This window comes from Nylanderia fulva, unplaced genomic scaffold (assembly GCF_048542155.1).
Source record: "Nylanderia fulva isolate GAGA-0341 unplaced genomic scaffold, ASM4854215v1 Scaffold149, whole genome shotgun sequence".
Taxonomy (NCBI): domain Eukaryota; kingdom Metazoa; phylum Arthropoda; class Insecta; order Hymenoptera; family Formicidae; genus Nylanderia; species Nylanderia fulva.
This window is the reverse complement of record NW_028189719.1, coordinates 129,639-147,928: the sequence shown is the minus strand read 5'-3', so window position 1 is coordinate 147,928 and position 18,290 is coordinate 129,639. Positions and strand designations below refer to the sequence as shown.

The 18,290-nt window shown below is 47.8% G+C and overlaps 4 protein-coding genes across 4 annotated transcripts; 2 read left to right on the top strand and 2 right to left on the bottom strand.

Moving 5' to 3' along the window:
• Nucleotides 1-2,620: 2,620 nt before the first annotated feature.
• Nucleotides 2,621-3,418, bottom strand: LOC146724114 (uncharacterized). The gene has a single exon (XM_085480428.1). The coding sequence runs from the start codon at nt 3,416-3,418 to the stop codon at nt 2,621-2,623; it is 798 nt and encodes a 265-aa protein (XP_085336554.1).
• Nucleotides 3,419-11,238: 7,820 nt separating this feature from the next.
• LOC146724113 (uncharacterized) lies at nt 11,239-12,024 on the top strand. Its single transcript, XM_085480427.1, has one exon. The coding sequence runs from the start codon at nt 11,239-11,241 to the stop codon at nt 12,022-12,024; it is 786 nt and encodes a 261-aa protein (XP_085336553.1).
• Nucleotides 12,025-14,445: 2,421 nt separating this feature from the next.
• Nucleotides 14,446-15,021, top strand: LOC146724112 (uncharacterized). The gene has a single exon (XM_085480431.1). The coding sequence runs from the start codon at nt 14,446-14,448 to the stop codon at nt 15,019-15,021; it is 576 nt and encodes a 191-aa protein (XP_085336557.1).
• A 175-nt stretch (nt 15,022-15,196) lies between these two features.
• On the bottom strand, nt 15,197-15,688 carry LOC146724111 (uncharacterized). The gene is made up of 2 exons (XM_085480426.1): nt 15,494-15,688; nt 15,197-15,406 (listed from the first exon to the last, which is right to left on the bottom strand). The coding sequence occupies exons 1-2, from the start codon at nt 15,686-15,688 to the stop codon at nt 15,197-15,199; spliced, it is 405 nt and encodes a 134-aa protein (XP_085336552.1).
• Between the last annotated feature and the right edge of the window lie 2,602 nt (nt 15,689-18,290).

Below are 18,290 nucleotides of genomic sequence, written 5' to 3'. Positions count from 1 at the left end.
GTTGGGAATCGGCCGCAGCCGAGGAGGTTTACCCTGCCGGACGCGCAGGAGCCCCCCCCAGAGTGGGGGTCACGCCCGCACGCCCGGCTCTCGTGAGGCTCCAGGGGGGGGCATTAGGGACCTAATTGTCCCCGGCCCCCCCCCGGGAATCTCATCCTGCGTCGAAGTTCAACGCAGGTATGTTGTTGGGGGTGAACCCCCCCGATCCGCACCGCCACAAACGAGCAAGCTCGTCGACGGCGCGGAAAGGGAAAGCCCAGCCCCGCCCTCCGCTTCCACTTTTTTTCTTCGGAGGTTGTACCCCCTCCCCGACCCCCACCACCGCCGACGGGCACGCCCGTCGGCAGCGGGGGAGGGGGCACACCTCCCCCCTCCGTATCTCCCTCCTCCTCTCCTCCGCCGGGGGCGCCCCCCCCCCCGATCCCCGGCACCACAAACGAGCAGGCCCGCCGATGCCGGGGAAGGAGAAGGCCCGCCTCCATCTTCCGACTCCTCCACTTTATCCTCCGAGGACCGGGAGTTGTTTCTCCCGGCCCTCTCCCTTTCCCTCTCCGCCTCCTCCTTCTGTGAAAGCACCGTTTCACAAAAGGAGGAGAACGCCTTCCACCTGTCCTTGGACCCCACTATCGTCGACACTACCATTCTCAGGTTTAGGTCCCGCCCCACTGCAGCCACCAGGTCGGCCCTTTCGCCCACCCATGCGGGACAGTCCGCAAGCGTGTGCTGAGCGTCATTCTTTGGGTGACTGCAGTGGTGGCATTTGCCTTTTTTCTCCTTCCTTATTCGGCCCAGGTACTCACCGAAACAGCCGTGTCCGGTGAGCACCTGGGTCATTCTGTACGTAACGCCTCCATGTGCCCTGCCTAACCATTCGTCCAGGCAGGGCAGGACAGCCTCAACGGTCCTCCTTCCAGGCAGACTCGTATCTTGGAGTCTGCCCTTCCATCTTTCGATGAGGACTCGTTTATAGTGGACCCGCAATATCTCGCGGGTACGGTCCGTGACGACCTCTCCCGCCGCCCTTAGCCCGCATATACGCCGGTACACTTCGGCGTACATGCGAGCCAACAGATCAGCTGGGGGCACTCCAGAGAGGACCCCCACGGCGACTCCGCTTACCGTACGGTAACCCCTGCAAACTCTGCCCGCCACTCGCCTCTGGACTCGGTTTACCGAGTCTCTTATTTTGCGAGTGGTGCACAACTTCTCCACCCATACAGGGGCACCGTACATAAGCATGGAGTGCACCGTACCCGCGTATAAACGACGAACACCCTCGTCCGGTCCACTCAGGTTTGGGAGAAGGCGGCACAGAGACATGGCCGCCCTCTCTACTCTCGGGACCAACCGACGAAAGTGTTCGCCGAAGGTCCACCGGCTGTCCAGGTAGAGACCCAAGTATTTTATGTGGGTCCCCACCTTAATGGAGGCGTTCTCCACCCATATCCTACTTCTGGGTGGCGCCCCGTGTCTTCTGTTATGGAAGAATACTGCTTCTGTTTTGTGGGGCGCCACCCTGAGTCCCAGGGCCTTTATGGCCCTGGTGACTTTTGCCACCGCTATGTTGGCCCGCGCTATGCATTCCTCCCAGTTACTCCCCCCGACCATCACGAGCGTATCGTCTGCATAGCAGATCGTGCTACAGTCGGGGGGGAGGGCAGACCGGAGGATACTATCGTATGCGAGGTTCCACATCAGGGGCCCCAACACCGACCCCTGCGGAACCCCGCATGATACCCTCCTTTCCTTCTTATTAGCCTCTCTGTCCACATAAGTCAGTCTTCTGTCCCGGAAGTAATCCCTCATTATGGCCACCAGGTAGGTAGGTACCCTATGGTACCGTAAGGCCTCCCCCACCTGGCGCCAGGGCAGGGTGTTAAAGGCATTGGATATGTCCAATGACACAGCCAGTAACACCCCGCCCTCCCCCCTGGCGGCCTCCGCGACCGAGCGCACCCGGAGTATAGCATCCACCGTTGAACGCCCGGCGCGGAAGCCGTATTGATCTTGGTGTAGATCGGGACCCTCCCGGGACAAATGATGAACGAGGCGGTCTGCAATTATCCTCTCAAGGATTTTCCCCGCCTTGTCTAGTAGACAGATCGGCCTGTACGCTGATGGTGACGTTGGTGGTCTGCCCTCTTTGGGAAGGAGCACAACGTGTGCTTCCTTCCATTCCTGGGGGAATATTCCTTCCATCAGACAGCCCGAGTACATCTGTGCCATTAGGTCAGCCAAGTCCGTATGTGCCATTGTCCATGTCCTGCCGTGAATGACCATCCGGTCCTGGGGCTTTGCCCTTTTTTATTTTCCGGATGGCATTTCTCAGCTCGCCCGCTGTGACCCTCGTCTCATCTTCGTCCCACTCCCGCTCAACTCGTGGGATGGGCTCCTCGTCTAATTCCCGTACCGGGAACAGGGTGTCTATTATCTCGCCGACCAGGCGAGGGTCCAACGTTTCCGTTAGTGGGGACGCCCCCCCTTTAAGCTTGTTTAATACCATCCTGTAGGGGCGCCTTCATGGGTCGTCGTTTAGCGTGGCAAGTAACTCTTGCCACGTCTCGGACTTGGCCCTCCTTATAGCAATTTGTAGAGTGTCTCTCGCTTCTCTATAGACACTTCACTTTTCTTCGTACTCGGGCGTTCTGATTAGCGCAGGCTTCCTCATACGAAGTGCTTGTCTCCTGGCGTGGTCGGAGGCTTTCCGTAACTCCGCGATGGCCTCCGACCACCAGTATGCCTTCCTAGAAGACCGGTGCTTGACTCTTGGCATTGATGCGTCTGACGCCTTTGTCATTGTCTCCTGTAGCCATTCCACCTGCTCTGCCAAGCTCCTGTCTTTGTTTTCCCTGGCCATCAATTCGTTGTTGATGGTCGTCATGAAGTTCTCCTCGTTTATCTTCCTGAGGGTCCACCTTTTGGTACGGCTCTCCTGAAGTTTGCGGCGTTCAACGACCTCTCTTGGGATAGCGGTGACATTGAAAGTGATGTATTTGTGGTCGCTTAGGGTTTCCACTTCTGTCATCACTTTCCATCCTCTTGTCATTCTCGTTGCGGGGCGGGTTGTCCATGTAAGATCTATTATGGATCCGCCCCGCATCCTGACACACGTCTGTTTTCTTCCCTCATTTATCAGTATGAGGCCGCTGTCCGCCGCCCACCTCATGACCCTGTCCCCCCGCCGGTCCGTGCGCGGGGAACCCCAAGCCTTGTGTTTGGCGTTGAAATCCCCCGCCACAATGACCGGACGAGGATGATGTCTCTGTGTTTGCCGTTCCAGTATGTGCAACTTCTTCACATATTCCTTATATCCAAGGTTGGGTGAAAGGTATACGCTGATTATTATGGTGGACCCCCAGGAAGCCACGACGAAGCCTCTTCCCGCTTTCTCCAACTGTAGCGGTGGTGACGTCGCCATGTGCCTTCTTATTATTGCAGCTGTGCCATCCAAGCTCTTGACCCAGTTTGGATTGCTTGGTACATTGTATGGCTCAGCCACAATTCCAAGACCGCAGTCTCTCTCCGCTAACGTTTGTTGGAGTAAGGCCTGCGCATTCTTTGCGTGATTCAGATTAGTTTGAATTACGTTAACCATTTTGAGTTGGCAACGTCACCCTCCGCGTTCTCCTTTTCTGTTTCCATGCCGGATGTTGAATCCTCTCTTTCCGGCATTTCCTTCCTAATTCGTCTTCTCTTACCCACTCCTTCTGGTAATTTTTCCTCCTGCTTTCTTGTCCTTAATACCCTCTGCTCCTTAGGGGGTTCTTCTTCTCCTTTTCCCCCTTTTTGCATGTCCACTTCTTCTCTTTCCTTGTATGGAAGTATTGGGACTTCCCCACTCTTGAGTGGAAGCAAAGTTCCTTTACTTTCGTTTCCTTTCTTTCCTCTTTGGGACGTGGAGGCCTCCCCACTTTTAAGTGGAAGTGAGGCTTCCTTGTCCCTTTTTTCCTTTCTGTCCTGAGTTCCTATTATTTTACTGAGCTGTATCCCTTTTCTTCCTTTTTGTATCGGTAAGCAGGATCTCCCACCCGTTCTGTTGTTCGACGGGAGGCCTTTATCGCTGCATACCGGACATTTATAAACCGCCTCGCACTTTTTGGCTTCGTGCCCGCTTTCACCACATCGATAACATCTATCAATGCGGTCCTCTTTATTTGGGCATCGCTGCCGTACGTGTCCCCCTTCTAAGCATTTATAGCATTGTAAGGGTCTATTTGCTAACATTTCGACCCTTACAATTGCCCATCCGATTCTGACTTGGGTTGCGGTCACTATTTTATTGGCCGCCGTTAGCGGACATCGGGCCCATACCATGCCAATTCCGCTTGGGGTTTTCTTGATGTCCCCGACCTCGACTCCTTCTTCCTCGCATTCACCTATTTCTGAGATGACTTTCCTTATTTCTTGGGGGGTCGTGGCGTCGTCTAATCCCCTAATCCGTATTTCCGCACTCTTTGTGGGTCGTTCGACTTTGACTCCCTCTTTTCCTCCTACCGATTTTCTGAGTTCGAGGGCAAAAGCGTCTGCCAGCTTTTTGCCATCTTTGCCGGAGATTTCGTATTTTATGGCCCCCGTTATGGCTCTTTTTATTTTGAAGCCCTCGATTCCCATACTTCGTATATCGATTTTCTGACGCGCCTCTCGGGTTATTTCTTCATATTTACCCGTGGGGCACGTCAGTGTTACCGCTGCCGTCTTAGGCTCTTTCCTGCCTGCATTTGTTGCGGCTTTTTTGGGCGTCTCTTTGGCTTCTGCCTTTTCCTTCCTCTTTGTTTTTTTCGAGGCTACCACAGCCCACGTTTCTCCTTTTTCTGTGTCTGCCGTTTTGGTTTGCAGTGTTCCTTCCCGTGACTCCGCCTTGTTTGCTGCTTTTGGTTTGGCCTTCTTTTCCCTCGTAGCTGGGGGGGTGTTTCCCATTCTTATTAGGGTCTGTCCTGGGGCTCTCACTGTTGTTGGTCGAGCGGGCGGGTTCAGCGTCGTTGCTGGCAGTATCTTAACTGCTTTCCTTATGACCTCCACCTTTTTTACCATTGGCTTCTTTTTCTCCTCTACTGGTTCTGCTTGCCTAGCTTTAACTGGCCCTTTTGGCTGTTGTTGTTGTTTTGCTTGCGCAAGCGTTTCCTCTTTGTTGGCTCTTCGTGTTTCGCCATATGTAGGAATTGGACAACCCAGGCGTTTGTCCATTTCTCTGACTACGATTCCCTCTATCATAGCGATGAATCTGTCCTGCCTTCTTTTTTCATCGCTTTCTTCGTCCTCCACTGGTTTGGGGCTAAAGCCAAGAGCAACAGGTATTTTGCTCCTCTTTGGCAGGTCCAGTTCCCCTGGTGTTTCCCACTTTTTCCTATTTTTACTTTTATTAAGACCAAGAGGTGGGAAGTCCTCCTTCTTAAGTATGAATGTGTGTGTTTCCTCCACTACGTCCATATCTTCCTCTCTTCTTCCTTGGATCGGTGAGAATCCCCCACTCCTTTGTGGAAGTGGAGTTTCCGGGGCCATCTCATGCATGGCCCCCGAGACTTCCCCACACTCGAGTGGAAGTGGGTTTTCTGCGGTCCATTTCCTCGTTCTTCTTTTTTGGGGTAACCTGGCTGTCTGTTGGTTTCCCCTGAGCGGTTTTTCCTTTCCGTCCGTTTCTTCATCCTCGCTTACATTATTCTGCAAGGATGTGGTTTGCCTCTTCGGCGTTTTTAATTGTTTTACGGTTCTTCTGAGTTGTTCGTTTTCCACTCTTAGAACTCGTATTTGCTGCCTTAGTTCGTGCAGCTGTCCCTCTATCGTTTGCGCTTCAGGGTTTTGCGCCTTAAGCGCAAGTACAGTCGCTGCCGCACACAGATCCGCTGCTGATTCTTTCGCGTGCTTGATCAGCGTGCCTTTTAAATTCCCTGAACCCACTGCCACTTTGTATATCCCCATGGTCTTTTCTGAGATCATTGCTTCAAGATCTACTATGTGGGTGTGTTTGTATTCCTCCGTCTTAGTCTTAACCCTTTCTAAATAGTCCTTATAGGATTTAGGGTGGGTATCTGGTATAACGCGAGAGTTCATAATTGTCCTCCTCGCGTTGTCTTGCCCTTTCCTCTTCTTCTCTTGCCTTTCTTTCCTTCAGGATTCTATAACCTCCTGTGGTTTCCGGGCGTCCTTGTCCTCTCTTTTCGGGGATGTCTGGGATTCCAGGGATACCACTGGTTGAAGGTTGTGCTTCTTCTATTTTAAGTGATATCTCTGCATCCAGCTCCTTTGTCAGCTTCCTAAATGCTGGGATGTCCTTCCTTTCTTCCTCCAGACTGTCGTAGCTATAATTGCTGAGATTGTCTGTGAGGTTGTCTACGAGGGTGTTTGTTTGGTCATTATCTCCCGATGTTGAATTGTTTCGGGATTTTGATCTCTTCGCCCTCCTTCTAGTTGTAGGCTTTTTAATTGCCTTCCTCTTCCTGTTGTCAGCGGACACTATCCACGTGCCACTTAACAAGCTTGTGTCTGAGTCTACCCGTTGTAGGGGAATGACTACCTCCTTGAGCTTCATTTGGCTCATATCTTCCTTGGCAGGAGAGATTTCCAGCTCGTTATTTTTGCAGGAAATGAGTGGGTCCCTGTTTCCCACGTGCATTTGATTTTGGTTATTGTGTTCGCTTTGTTGATTCATCTTATTGAATCCCACTTTCCCGCTGCGGCTCCGTCCCCCAGGGTATACCCCCACCGGCCAAGGGGTGCCCCGAAACATGACCGGCCACACCCCAAGGCCGGGCCCCAAGTTCCCCCGGGGAGGGGACATATGTCTTAGGCCGGGAGGATACCGCACCCCGGCCAGACTCCGAGCCCCTTACACACACCGTGTGGGATTTGACGCCCACACGGGCTTTCAGGGGTCCCGCGCCTCCGACAACGCGGGTACCGCAGCGGGCGGCGCCACCCGGGAGGCCCCACGGACGCTTTGGACAGGGTCGCCGCTCCCCGGCCCTGCCCTACACGCCGTGGCGACCAGCATATGTGGGCGCCCCTCGTCGAAGACTTTCGAGGAGGGGCAAGCGCCTCCCCGATCGGTCGGTTCGGAAAGGGTAACGGTCCCGACTGACCGGGGATATCTACTCTCGCCCCAGGCCCCGCCTCGGAAACGTCCGAGCGGCCCTGGGGCAGGGCGGCCGCGGCACCCTCCGGGCTATGCCCCTTGGGTAATCCCTCTGGGCTATGCCCTTTGGGTAACCGCGGCGCGCCTTCGCCGCCATCCTCGGCCCGGATTCGGAAACGTCCGAGCGGCCCGAGGATGGCAGGCCGCAGGGACGCTGGGACGAGAGCAAGCTCTCCGACCAGCACCCTGCGACCTCTCTCTCGCCGTCGAGCCCCGCCTCGGAATATGTCCGAGCGGCCTCGGCGGCCGACTCGCGTGGTCCCCTCCGGGCAGTGCCCCTTGGGAAAACCCTCCGGGCTACGCCCCTCGGGTGACTACGCGTGGCCGTCTCCGCCGACCCAGCCCTGCCTCGGAAACGTCCGAGCGGCCTGGGTGCGGCCTACCCCAGAGACGCTGGGACGGGGACCCAGGCTACCCAGCCTAGAGACCCCCAACCAGCACCCCGAGGCACCTCCCTGTCCTCGGGAGCCGTTCCACGAACGGGTCCCGAGGACCGATCAACATGGCCCCCTCCGGGCGAAGCCCCTTGGGACAACCCTCCGGGCAAAGCCCCTCGGGTGACCATGTTGACCCCTCCACCGGCGCGATCCCCTCCGGGCAAAGCTCCTCGGGAAACCCTCCGGGCAGAACCCCTCGGGTAGTCGCGCGCGGCACCCTCCACTGCGGCCCCCGCCGCCGACGCCCACCCCCCAACCCCCCAGAGGTAACCCCGAAACGAGCCCCCCCCAGGACGGAGGGGGGAGAAAACCCCGGACGGCAGAAGCCGTCTACCTGACAGGCTTGTCAGGCCACAGAGCATGGTGGGAAGGGAAGCGCCGAGGCGCCGTGCAGTCCCTTCTCCTAACGGTGCCATGCCACCGGGCGTTTGAATTCCGGGTCGCCATCTCTTACCACATACGAGCCGAAGCTCTAACGGGGAAGTGGGCCCCGGAGCTGTCATCCAGCCTCCTAATTCTCTTTTTCCTATTTCCTCCTTCTATCTATTTTCTCCTCAACCTATTCTCACCCTCTCTCACTTTTTTCCCTCTTCCTCCTCGCCCTATCTTCTCCTCTCTCGCTTGCACTCTATACTCCCTAACCCCTTTCAATTATCCACACTCACACTTTACGTGTCTAACGCGTTTGCACCGGAAACGGAAGTCCTTGTTAAGTTTTGTATACCAATATATATATATATATATTGTTATGTCCGTGTTACGTCTGTTTAACGATACGTCCCTGTATTTTACGATCGTCAGGATCTTCTATCAGGATCTTCTCTCGTCGCTGAGAAGCTGTTTATGTTAATCGTCGCGTGTTTTTCTGAACTGTCTGTCGTGCGGTCAGGACGTATCCTCCGACAGCTGTTCGGCGGACATATTATATTAGGATTAATGCACGTTATATTATATTGTATCGCTACGGTATATTAGCTTGTTATATTAAAGTTCATTGCTTTGCTACGCGAGTGTATTCATTTCCGGCGTGTGAGAGTTTGAGTGCGCGCGACATTTCTGTGGGATAACCCGAAGGGTGGTCGCGGACGTAACAATATATATATATATATATTGAATAAAGAAAGGGAATTCTACATTAAACAAGACTAAAATCTACGGAGAAACCCCGACGATTCAGAATTCCACTTCCTAATCCGGCAACATCCCTTCTGTGTCTCACCCGAGGCACAACAGACCTTTCGCTTGCCGGGCGACTACTCTTCCAACTGAGCTATTCAGATCCTTTTGATTCTATACTTTTCTCTGCTATATGTATAATAATGTTGATAAACAAACGTCTTTATGCCAGCGTATATAAGTTAAGAGTTTAACACGGCTCTGTAATATAAATATAAATTTAAAGTGTAAGACAGGCAATAAGAGCCAATCGCGGAAGACAGTGCGTTATCCCAACGAAACTAAATTTTTTCATTAGAATTAAATATCTGTGCACAAGGCACCAAATACTTGGTCACGGCCAAGATGTTAAAATATGAAATAATCTCATCTTTGAGATTTAATTTTAATAATCCATTATTATGGATTATCATAATAATAGATTAACGGATTAAGGTAAACGGTGCGCCGGAAGCGTCCGTCTCACCGCGATGACAGGCGCCTCTTGCCGATACTACCCGTGATGACATCTCCTCGTAGTACGGTATACGCCTCCACTTCGATCCTCCACCGCTCCCGCTCTCTGTTTCGACCTCTCCCCGATCGTGCGCTTCAAGGACGGAACGGGACTGAATGTGAATAAGAATCGCTGGGACAAGACACTTCTCGCTTTTTGTGTAATAATAGTTTATTCAGAACCACTGATATATTTTCTCTTTATAAATATTTAACAAAATTCGCAGGGTGACAATTTTCTTTACCCGCGTCAATAGGCTGGCGTACACGCCACGTGCACATGATTGTCACGTCGCTTGGTACGGCTGACAATGGAAATGCGGCAGCCATATCACGTGAACTGCTCGCTCTGGAATGTTATTTACCACGCTTCGAACACTACTGAGTGGTACACACGTTTCGAACACTACTCCGTGTTTTTCGCCGTTCGGACACTACTGAGCGGTTTCCGCGTTTCGAACACTATTCCGCGGAGGCGATGCATTTGCGAGCATTATCTATGAACAACATTCAAAGTTATTACGGGTGCCTGGCGAGATTGAAAAAACTTCGCGCGAAATTCCGTCATCGAGCAAAAGGATCACCTTTTTACCACCTCCACGTACGGTCGCTCACTCACGACGAAATAGACAAGATGTAAGTCTCAGAACCGGATGTCGATTGTCTATTTTCGCAATACGCGCACTATCGCGGGCGCGATGACTCGTTGTTCGCGTTATCGAAATTCTCGCGTCGCCCGAGTCGTCAATTATCGTGACACGGCTTCCGCATGCGCACGATGAAATCTTCGCGGCGATTTTGCGCAGCCCAGTGACTCGACTGTCATCTTCCGATCAAATCAACTGACCAGGAATCGCGCATCTACATGCCTTTTATATCCACGATTCCTTACTCTTAGTAGTAGTGATATAAGGCGGGTTCTAACTCAGGACCTCTGAGCGGGGTGCGAGGCGAGGGGATATCTTGAGGGTGGGGGGGATGACGTCACGCTGGACAGGGGTTTATAACGTCACGCTGAGCAGGGGTTTATGACTGCCCGAATTTAAAAAAGGGGCACTCCAAAATTCATAAAACCCTTTTTTGGGGCATTTTATTGTTCTGACATACGGAAGAGAATTGAAATTTTAGCGCCAACGTTGCAACGAGCTGTCAAAATGTTATTTGTAAATGGTGCAAATGTAAAAGCGCTGACGTTCGGCAGCTTTGTATCCTCGCGGAAAATCTCCCATAAACGGGAGAGAAACAACTTCCTTATTTTTTTAATTGCAACACATTGGTGCCAACGTTCGCGGGGTGCGGGGCGAGGGAATATCTTGAGGGCGCGGGGGATGACGTCACGCTGGGCAGGGGTTTATGACTGCCCGAATTTAAAAAAGAGGCACTCCAAAATTCATAAAACCCTTTTTTTGGGGGGGCATTTTATTGTTTCGACATATGGAAGGGAATTGAGATTTTAGGGCCAACGTTGCGACGAACTGTCAAAATGTTATTTATAGGCGGTACGAGTGTAAAAGCGCTGACGTTCGGCAGCTTTGTATCCTCGCGGAAAATCTTCCATAAACGAAAGAGAAACATCTTCCTTTTTTTTTTACAACACATCGGCGCCAACGTTTGGTTGCCTTACTCCTCCACACATAAAACAGCATGGGAAACTATTTTTCGGGATACACCAAATGCTAAAAAAGGATACAGAATTAGGTGAAATATATATAAGGAGGATGAGAGCGCGTCAAGCCATAGTACGATTTTGAGAATGCTTAAATGCAGTGGTGCAAAAGTTTAGTGATTACTTTCTTGCGTCAGTGGCATAATAGTGATTAAAAAGAAAAGAACATGGAAAACACGAAGCATATTTAGCGCAATTTATTGGAGCGGTCCCGCCAAGTCGCCACCTTGGGCGAATTTTTAGAATGGTTGCAACAGTGCGTCGAATTTATCGCACAGCTTGAAGAATGCAATCGTGTCAAGCGTCCGCGACTCTCAATCCGATATAGACAATCTATGGTGGCTACAATAGTGCGATTCGAGGGTGTAAATGTACGCTTGCAGAGACAATATATGTGCATTGGTGGTGAATACAGTGACGGTGGCAATATCGACGGCAACAATAACGTGCAAAGACTCGTTTGGCGCGAAATTGATACGGCGTTCGAGAGTCGTATACTGACCGGTGCGGTAATTAATACAGACTACATCGAACCGCGACAATTTTTAGAAAATGTTAAAGACATTGTAATTGAGAACGTGCAAAATATGTTACAGAGACACATCAGTGTGAAGGTGAACACTATATTCAATGGTGAGTTCGTATCTGGTGATAACCGTGCCAATAAAAGCGTCAATACGAGAAACTTTGAACTTTTTTGCATGTCTGATTTACGCGAGTGGTACGAGCGCCGCGTTATCGAGCCCACGTTAGCATTGCTAGAAGAGTTTCAGGAACGCGATAGCGGTTGGGCATTGTCGCGAATAATAGATTTAACTGTAAATATAAATAAGTACAATCCAATGCGTGCAGGATGTCGTATCAAATTACCGCGAGAAATTGTGACAAAGAGAGCGGTGGTTAATGTGCAATCAGCGGACAATGCGTGTTTCGCATGGTCAGTGGTGGCCACTCTTTACCCTGCTGAAAGAAATACGGGTCGAGAATTCTTCTATCCGCATTACACAACAGTGCTGAATCTCCAGAACATTGAGTTTCCAGTGACTATAAATCAAATTAAAAAGTTTGAACTTGCAAACGACATCTCTGTGAATGTGTACAGCATCGAGAGCGGTGGTTAATGTGCAATCAGCGGACAATGCGTGTTTCGCATGGTCAGTGGTGGCCACTCTTTACCCTGCTGAAAGAAACACGGGTCGAGAATTCTCCTATCCGCATTACACAACAGTGCTGAATCTCCAGAACATTGAGTTTCCAGTGACTATAAATCAAATTAAAAAGCTTGAATTTGCAAACGACATCTCTGTGAATGTGTACAGCATCGAGAACAACATTGTCCCGCTACGTTTTTCAGAGAAAAAAAAAACAGACACGTCAATTTGCTGTACGTGCAAGACGAAAACAGCGTTGGACATTTCGCTTGGATAAAGAATTTATCTCGACTTGTCAGTGCGCAACTAAGTAGAAAGAAATGTAGAAGATATATCTGTGATCGGTACGTATATATTTATTAAACTGAAATTAAAAAAATAATTTTAATTAAAATTATAATTTTTTATTTTACAGATGTTTACACTATTTCAATTCGGAAGACAAGTTGCAGACGCATACTGTAGACTGTGGAAAATTAAATGACTGCGCTATCCGATTATCGAGCGATAAGGACAAGTGGCTCAGCTTCAACAACTACAACAGAAAGGAGCGGCTTCCGTTCGTGGTGTACGCCGATTTGGAATGCGTTTTGAAAAAAATGGAAGAAGAAAAAACATATCAACACCATCAAGTATTTAGCTTACTATGTACATTGCTTGTACGACAATTCATTATTTATATATAATTTCCGCCGTAGTGTCGATTGCGTGGCATGATTTGCCGAAGAACTAAAAAATTTAGCAATACGTGTAAAAAATATTTTAAGTACAAACGTCCCCATAGTAAATTTAACATCTGACGAGTGGGCAAAACTTCGCAGCGCAACGCATTGTCATATATGCGAAAAACCGTTTGAACAAGACGATGCACGCGTTCGCGATTATTGCTATCTCACCGGATGGTACAGAGGTCCCGCACACTCAAATTGCAATTTAAATTATAAAGAATTTTTTTGTATTCCGATAGTTTTTCATAATCTGTCCGGTTACGACGCGCATTTCATTATCGAGGACATAGCCACAGCGTTCGAAGGGGGAATCGAATTACTTCCGATAACGAAAGAAAAATACATTTTATTCTCGAAAACTGTTAAATTGACGCAAGACAACAATTAAAAAAATCATATTAAATTACGTTTTATAGACTCATATAAATTTCTCAGTGCTAGTCTTGACAAATTGGCATCTTTTCTGAATAAAGACAAATTCAAAATTTTACAATCACAGTTTCAAAATTTACCTAGTAAAAAATTCGATCTTTTGACACGGAAAGGCGTCTTTCCATATGAATATATAGACTGTATCGACAAATTGCAAGATGCATGTTTACCACCGCGCGAATCATTTTACAGTTCTTTAACCGGTGAAAAAATATCCGAGAGTGATTATGCGCACGCCGAGAACGTATGGAACCGATTCTCCCTTCGAACGCTAGGCGAATATAGTGATTTATATTTAAAAATTGATGTCTTGTTATTGGCAGACATATTTGAAAATTTTCGCGACAGTTGCATAAAGAGTTATGGGCTTGACCCTACGTATTACTATACTCTTCCGGGATATACATGGGACGCCATGTTAAAATATACAAATATAAAATTCGAATTATTAATAGACATTGATATGGTTATGTTTATCAAACGGGGTATACACGGCGGTCTTAGTCAATGTTTAGGTCGATACGCACATGCTAATAACAAGTACATGCAATCGTACGACCCATCGAAACCGTCATCCTACCTCATGTACTTAGATGTAAATAATTTGTACGGATGGGCAATGTGTCAACCATTGCCGTATGCCGATTTTCGATGGGTCGACGATGTATCGAATTTCGACATCTCATCTATCGTACTCAATTCACCTACAGGTTATATCCTCGAAGTAGATTTAGAGTATCCGCAACATCTTCATGATGCACACATTGATCTACCGTTTTGTCCGACACGCGACAAGCCGCCCGGCAAACGGGAGTAAAAGCTCCTCGCAACGCTTTACGATAAGAAGCGTTACGTGATACACTACCGCAATTTGCAGCAGTGCACGTGTCACGGGCTTCGCGTTACAAAAATATACCGTATACTACAATTTACTCAATTAGCATGGCTTAAAAATTATATCGAATTTAATACAGAGTTTAGAACACAAGCGAAAAATAATTTTGAAAAAAATTTATATAAATTAATGAATAATGCGGTATTTGGCAAAACGATGGAAAATGTGCGTAATCATGTGAATGTAAAATTATTAACAAAATGGGACGGACGATACGGCGCAGAGGCAATGATCGCGAAACCAAATTTTCATAGTGCAAGCATATTTTCCGAAAAGTTGGTTGCCATAGAATTACGAAAACTCGAAGTAAAATTATATAAACCAATCTATGTCGGCATGTGCATACTTGACATATCGAAAGTATGTCTTTATGAATTTCATCATGAATACATGTCACCGCTCTATCGTGACAAATGCCGGGTAATGTACACCGACACAGACAGTTTAATATACCACATTGAATGTGAAAACGTCTATGAAAATTTGAAGCGTGATATCGCTCGATTCGATACAAGCGATTACGCTGTGGACAATGCGTACGGTATACCGCTTGAGAATAAAAAAGTGCCAGGTCTGATGAAAGATGAAAACAACGGCGCGATAATGACCGAATTCGTCGGCCTTAGAGCAAAAATGTATGCTTTGCGGGTCGATGGTAAAAAAGACACTAAAAAAGCAAAAGGTGTCAAAAGTAACGTCGTAGCGCGTAGTATAACATTTGACGATTATACACGCTGCCTTAATGACGAGATTGAAATGATACGACAACAATCTTGCATAAGATCGAAATTGCATAAAGTGTATACCATCCGCGAGACGAAAATTGCTCTAAGTCCCTACGATGACAAGCGGTATGTCGTACCTGATTCGACCGACACTTTACCATGGAGACATTACCGAATATCGTTGTAATATATTTAATATATATGTATTTCACATATTTTATAAATATTGTAAGGAAAAGATGTATTAAAAATAAAAATTTAGTATATTTCAAATTCTTCATATATTTATTTTTATATATGTTGTACACATTGTATATTTTTCTTTTTTATTTTGATTAATTAATAAATACAATCTGTATGAATTAAATCATATTGTCCTTATGTATCCAAGAATTGTGTGAATTGTCAAATCCCAACCATTTCACGTAAACCTCGTCACCTCTCCTGCGCAGTACTTTTTCCACGAGATACACGTTCGGATAATTTGCACGATGCAGCTCGTGCTCGTAAAACGCTCCAGCGATAGATTTCTTGCGATAATCCTCGAGTAGATAGCTCACGGGATAAGTACGCTGCACTTTTACAATTTTAAACACCTCGGTTGTCCAATTTGGCGTGTATCCCTTCTCGAGAAGTTGTTTGTACTTGCTGACGCGTACCTGGTCACCTACCTTGAACTTTGCCGGACCCGCGATTTTTACATGATTGTACACGGTAGCCAAAAGTCTTTCAGCAATCGCGGGGGTAACATCGGCAGGTCGCATACCAATCGTTCGATGCTTGCGTGCGTTGTAATCCGATACGAGGCGTGGCAGCATGTCGATCCACTTGTAAGTGCCATTCAGCGTAAACATCTTCCACATATCGTTCTTTAGCGTGCGATTAAATCGCTCGACGACCGACGCTTTCAATACCGAATATGTAGAATAGTGATTAATGTCATGTTTTCTTATAAGCCGTTGCATCGGCGTTGTAAAATTCCTTTCCGTTATCGGTTTGCATGTCTTTCGGGCATCTCTTGCTATCTCGAATTATCTTGGCGATTGCGTCAGCTGTCTCGCTTCCTCCTTTATTCTTGAGTGGTACAGCCCACGCAAACTTGCTCAACACATCGATGACGGTGAATATGTAGTGGTAACCTCTGTTGAAACGGGAGTACGGACGCATCTCGACAATGTCGGCTTGCCACAGATCATCGTATCCCCGCACTATGACATGTCTTCGAGAGAAATTTTTTCTTGCTGGAGCATGCAACTCGTTTACCAACTGCCGTCTTTCCAAACTATGTTGCTTGTTGTTCTTTTCACTATTTATTTTGGTTTTTTCGCGTTCTTGCCACGTTCTTTCGGATTAGATTCTCGTTCTTTCGCGTTCTTACCTCGTTTTTTCAGATTAGATTCTCATTCTTTCGGGTTAGGTTCTCGTTCTTTCACGTTCTTGCCTCGTTTTTTCAGGTTAGATTCTCGTTCTTTCGGGTTAGGTTCTTGTTCTTTTGCGTTCTTGCCTCGTTTTTTTAGGTTAGATTCTCGTTCTTTCTGGTTAGCTAGCCGTTCACTCACGTTCTTGACAGTTTCGAAAATCGTTCCTGACTCGATCGCAGCCTCGTCCCACGTCGTTTCTGACCCGTTCGCAGCCTTTAAGTACTTGTTCGTAGCCTTGTTCGCAACCCTTAGTGAGTTGTGTGTAGCCTCGTTTGCAGCAGCCGATACGCCGTTCACTGCTAGACTTTTTACTGCTAGATTTTTGACTGCCGTTATCAGCGGTTGTATAACTACCGTCGCTGCTCATTGTAGATTAGTAGTACGCTGATCATCCTTTGTAGCTGTTCAACAACTGTTTACAACTATTTCTTCTAGCCGTTTGTGTGATAGACGTTTCTGAGCCAACCGTTTATTAGATGTTTGTTTCTGAGGTAGTGTTTGGCGCACGCAAAAGCTCTTTTATCACAGTCTCCAACGCTCGTACATCCTTCTCTAACGCAGTCAGCTTCTCATCTGACTCTTGATGTTGGGTCATCAATCTTTTAATACAGGATTCCACATACAGTTTGTTGGCGGCATCGGTGTCAGCCTCAAGTTGCGCTACACGGCGAATCTTGCGCGATTTTGCGTCATAGTCCGTAACAACGCGACATAGAGCGTTTTCATGCACGTAACTTTTCACCAATCTATTCCAAGGACCGCTTGTGCCGGTTCCATCATTTTTTGGTTTGAATAATCCAAATTTATTGATAGGCATTTTGATGCGAGTGACGCAGATGAACTGATTAGTTTGTCGAGACTCTGTTTAATTTATAATAATGCCCGCTTCCCGAAGTTCCTTGATGATTGACAGGCTCTCGTTGTCATGCGCGTTGTTGCCGGCTTGGCGCGAAGCGTCGAGCAATCGTAGGCGATTTACTAACTCGTTGGGGTCATTCCAGTGCACGTAATCAACCTTATTGTCGGTTAGCGTCATAGCGCGAGGCATTCCTCTGCCAGATTTTGGGTAGTCCAATTTAATCCGTGTCAACGGTGCGATTATATATTTGTACTTTTCCCCCTTGCTAATCTTCACACGATCTTGCGCATCAAAATTGCGTTTATGCGCGTTTGTCGCCAATAATATGTGCTTGTATTTTTGCAAATCATCCTCCTGGTAATCAGGTCTTTTTTTGAAGATCAACTTGTACAATCCAGGCATTCCAATGTACCGCGTGTCGCCTATGATTATATTGTCATCTTTGTCAATCTCGAATCACTTGTTTCCGATGCGCATTTTATTCTCGCCGAAATAGACTCCGTATACATTATCAATTTCTTTTTTCTCATCAGCACCGAGGAGAGCGTCCATGTACTCTTGTCCTAATGGCCCCAAATTCTTTTACATCATTTGTTGACCTTTCGATGATTTTAACCAGTTTCGAAAGGGTATTTCGGACGGGTTACGCGTGGTTTCAAAAACATTTTCGTCTACGAGTGTTTTGGGTATCACAGGTTGTGAGCTTTTCGGTGTAAAGGTTATCGGCAGTGAAGCGTCTAATGGCTTCGAAATATCTTGCAGAATATTTCAATGTGCATTTAATCTTTTTCTCTTTTTCGGTATCTCCTCCTCTTCCGTCTCCTCCTCCTCCTCCTCTTCCTCTTTATATTGCTTGATAGTTTTATGTTTTCTCTTTTTCGATGTTTCCCCCTCATACTGCGTCTTGATCTTTACACCGCCGTCGTCAGTGTTAGGCTCGTTTTTCACCAAAATTGTCGCGTTGTCGGCAATCTTTTGTAGCGATTCGATAATAGGTTTAAAGTGAGTCTTGACTGCGATATCGTCACCGATCTGATCGGTTTTTAAAGCACGATGTTTTTTGCGGATCGATTCGCTCGTTTTCGCAATTTCCTTTGCTATTTTTTCACGTTTGCGAATATTATTAGCCATATCAGCAGAGTAAGCACTTCCCTAGAGTGAGCGTTTTAACCCTTC

What these genes read in the sequence shown, in the direction of transcription:
- LOC146724114 (XM_085480428.1), bottom strand. Translation starts at nt 3,418, where the DNA reads ATGGCGACGTCACCACCGCTACAGTTGGAGAAAGCGGGAAGAGGCTTC.
- LOC146724113 (XM_085480427.1), top strand. Translation starts at nt 11,239, where the DNA reads ATGGTGGCTACAATAGTGCGATTCGAGGGTGTAAATGTACGCTTGCAG.
- LOC146724112 (XM_085480431.1), top strand. Translation starts at nt 14,446, where the DNA reads ATGTGCATACTTGACATATCGAAAGTATGTCTTTATGAATTTCATCAT.
- LOC146724111 (XM_085480426.1), bottom strand. Translation starts at nt 15,688, where the DNA reads ATGTTTACGCTGAATGGCACTTACAAGTGGATCGACATGCTGCCACGC. An exon ending in AGTTCAAGGTAGGTGACCAG is followed by an intron (nt 15,407 to 15,493) that starts GTACGCGTCAGC and finishes GTAAAAGTGCAG; the next exon opens with CGTACTTATCCCGTGAGCTA.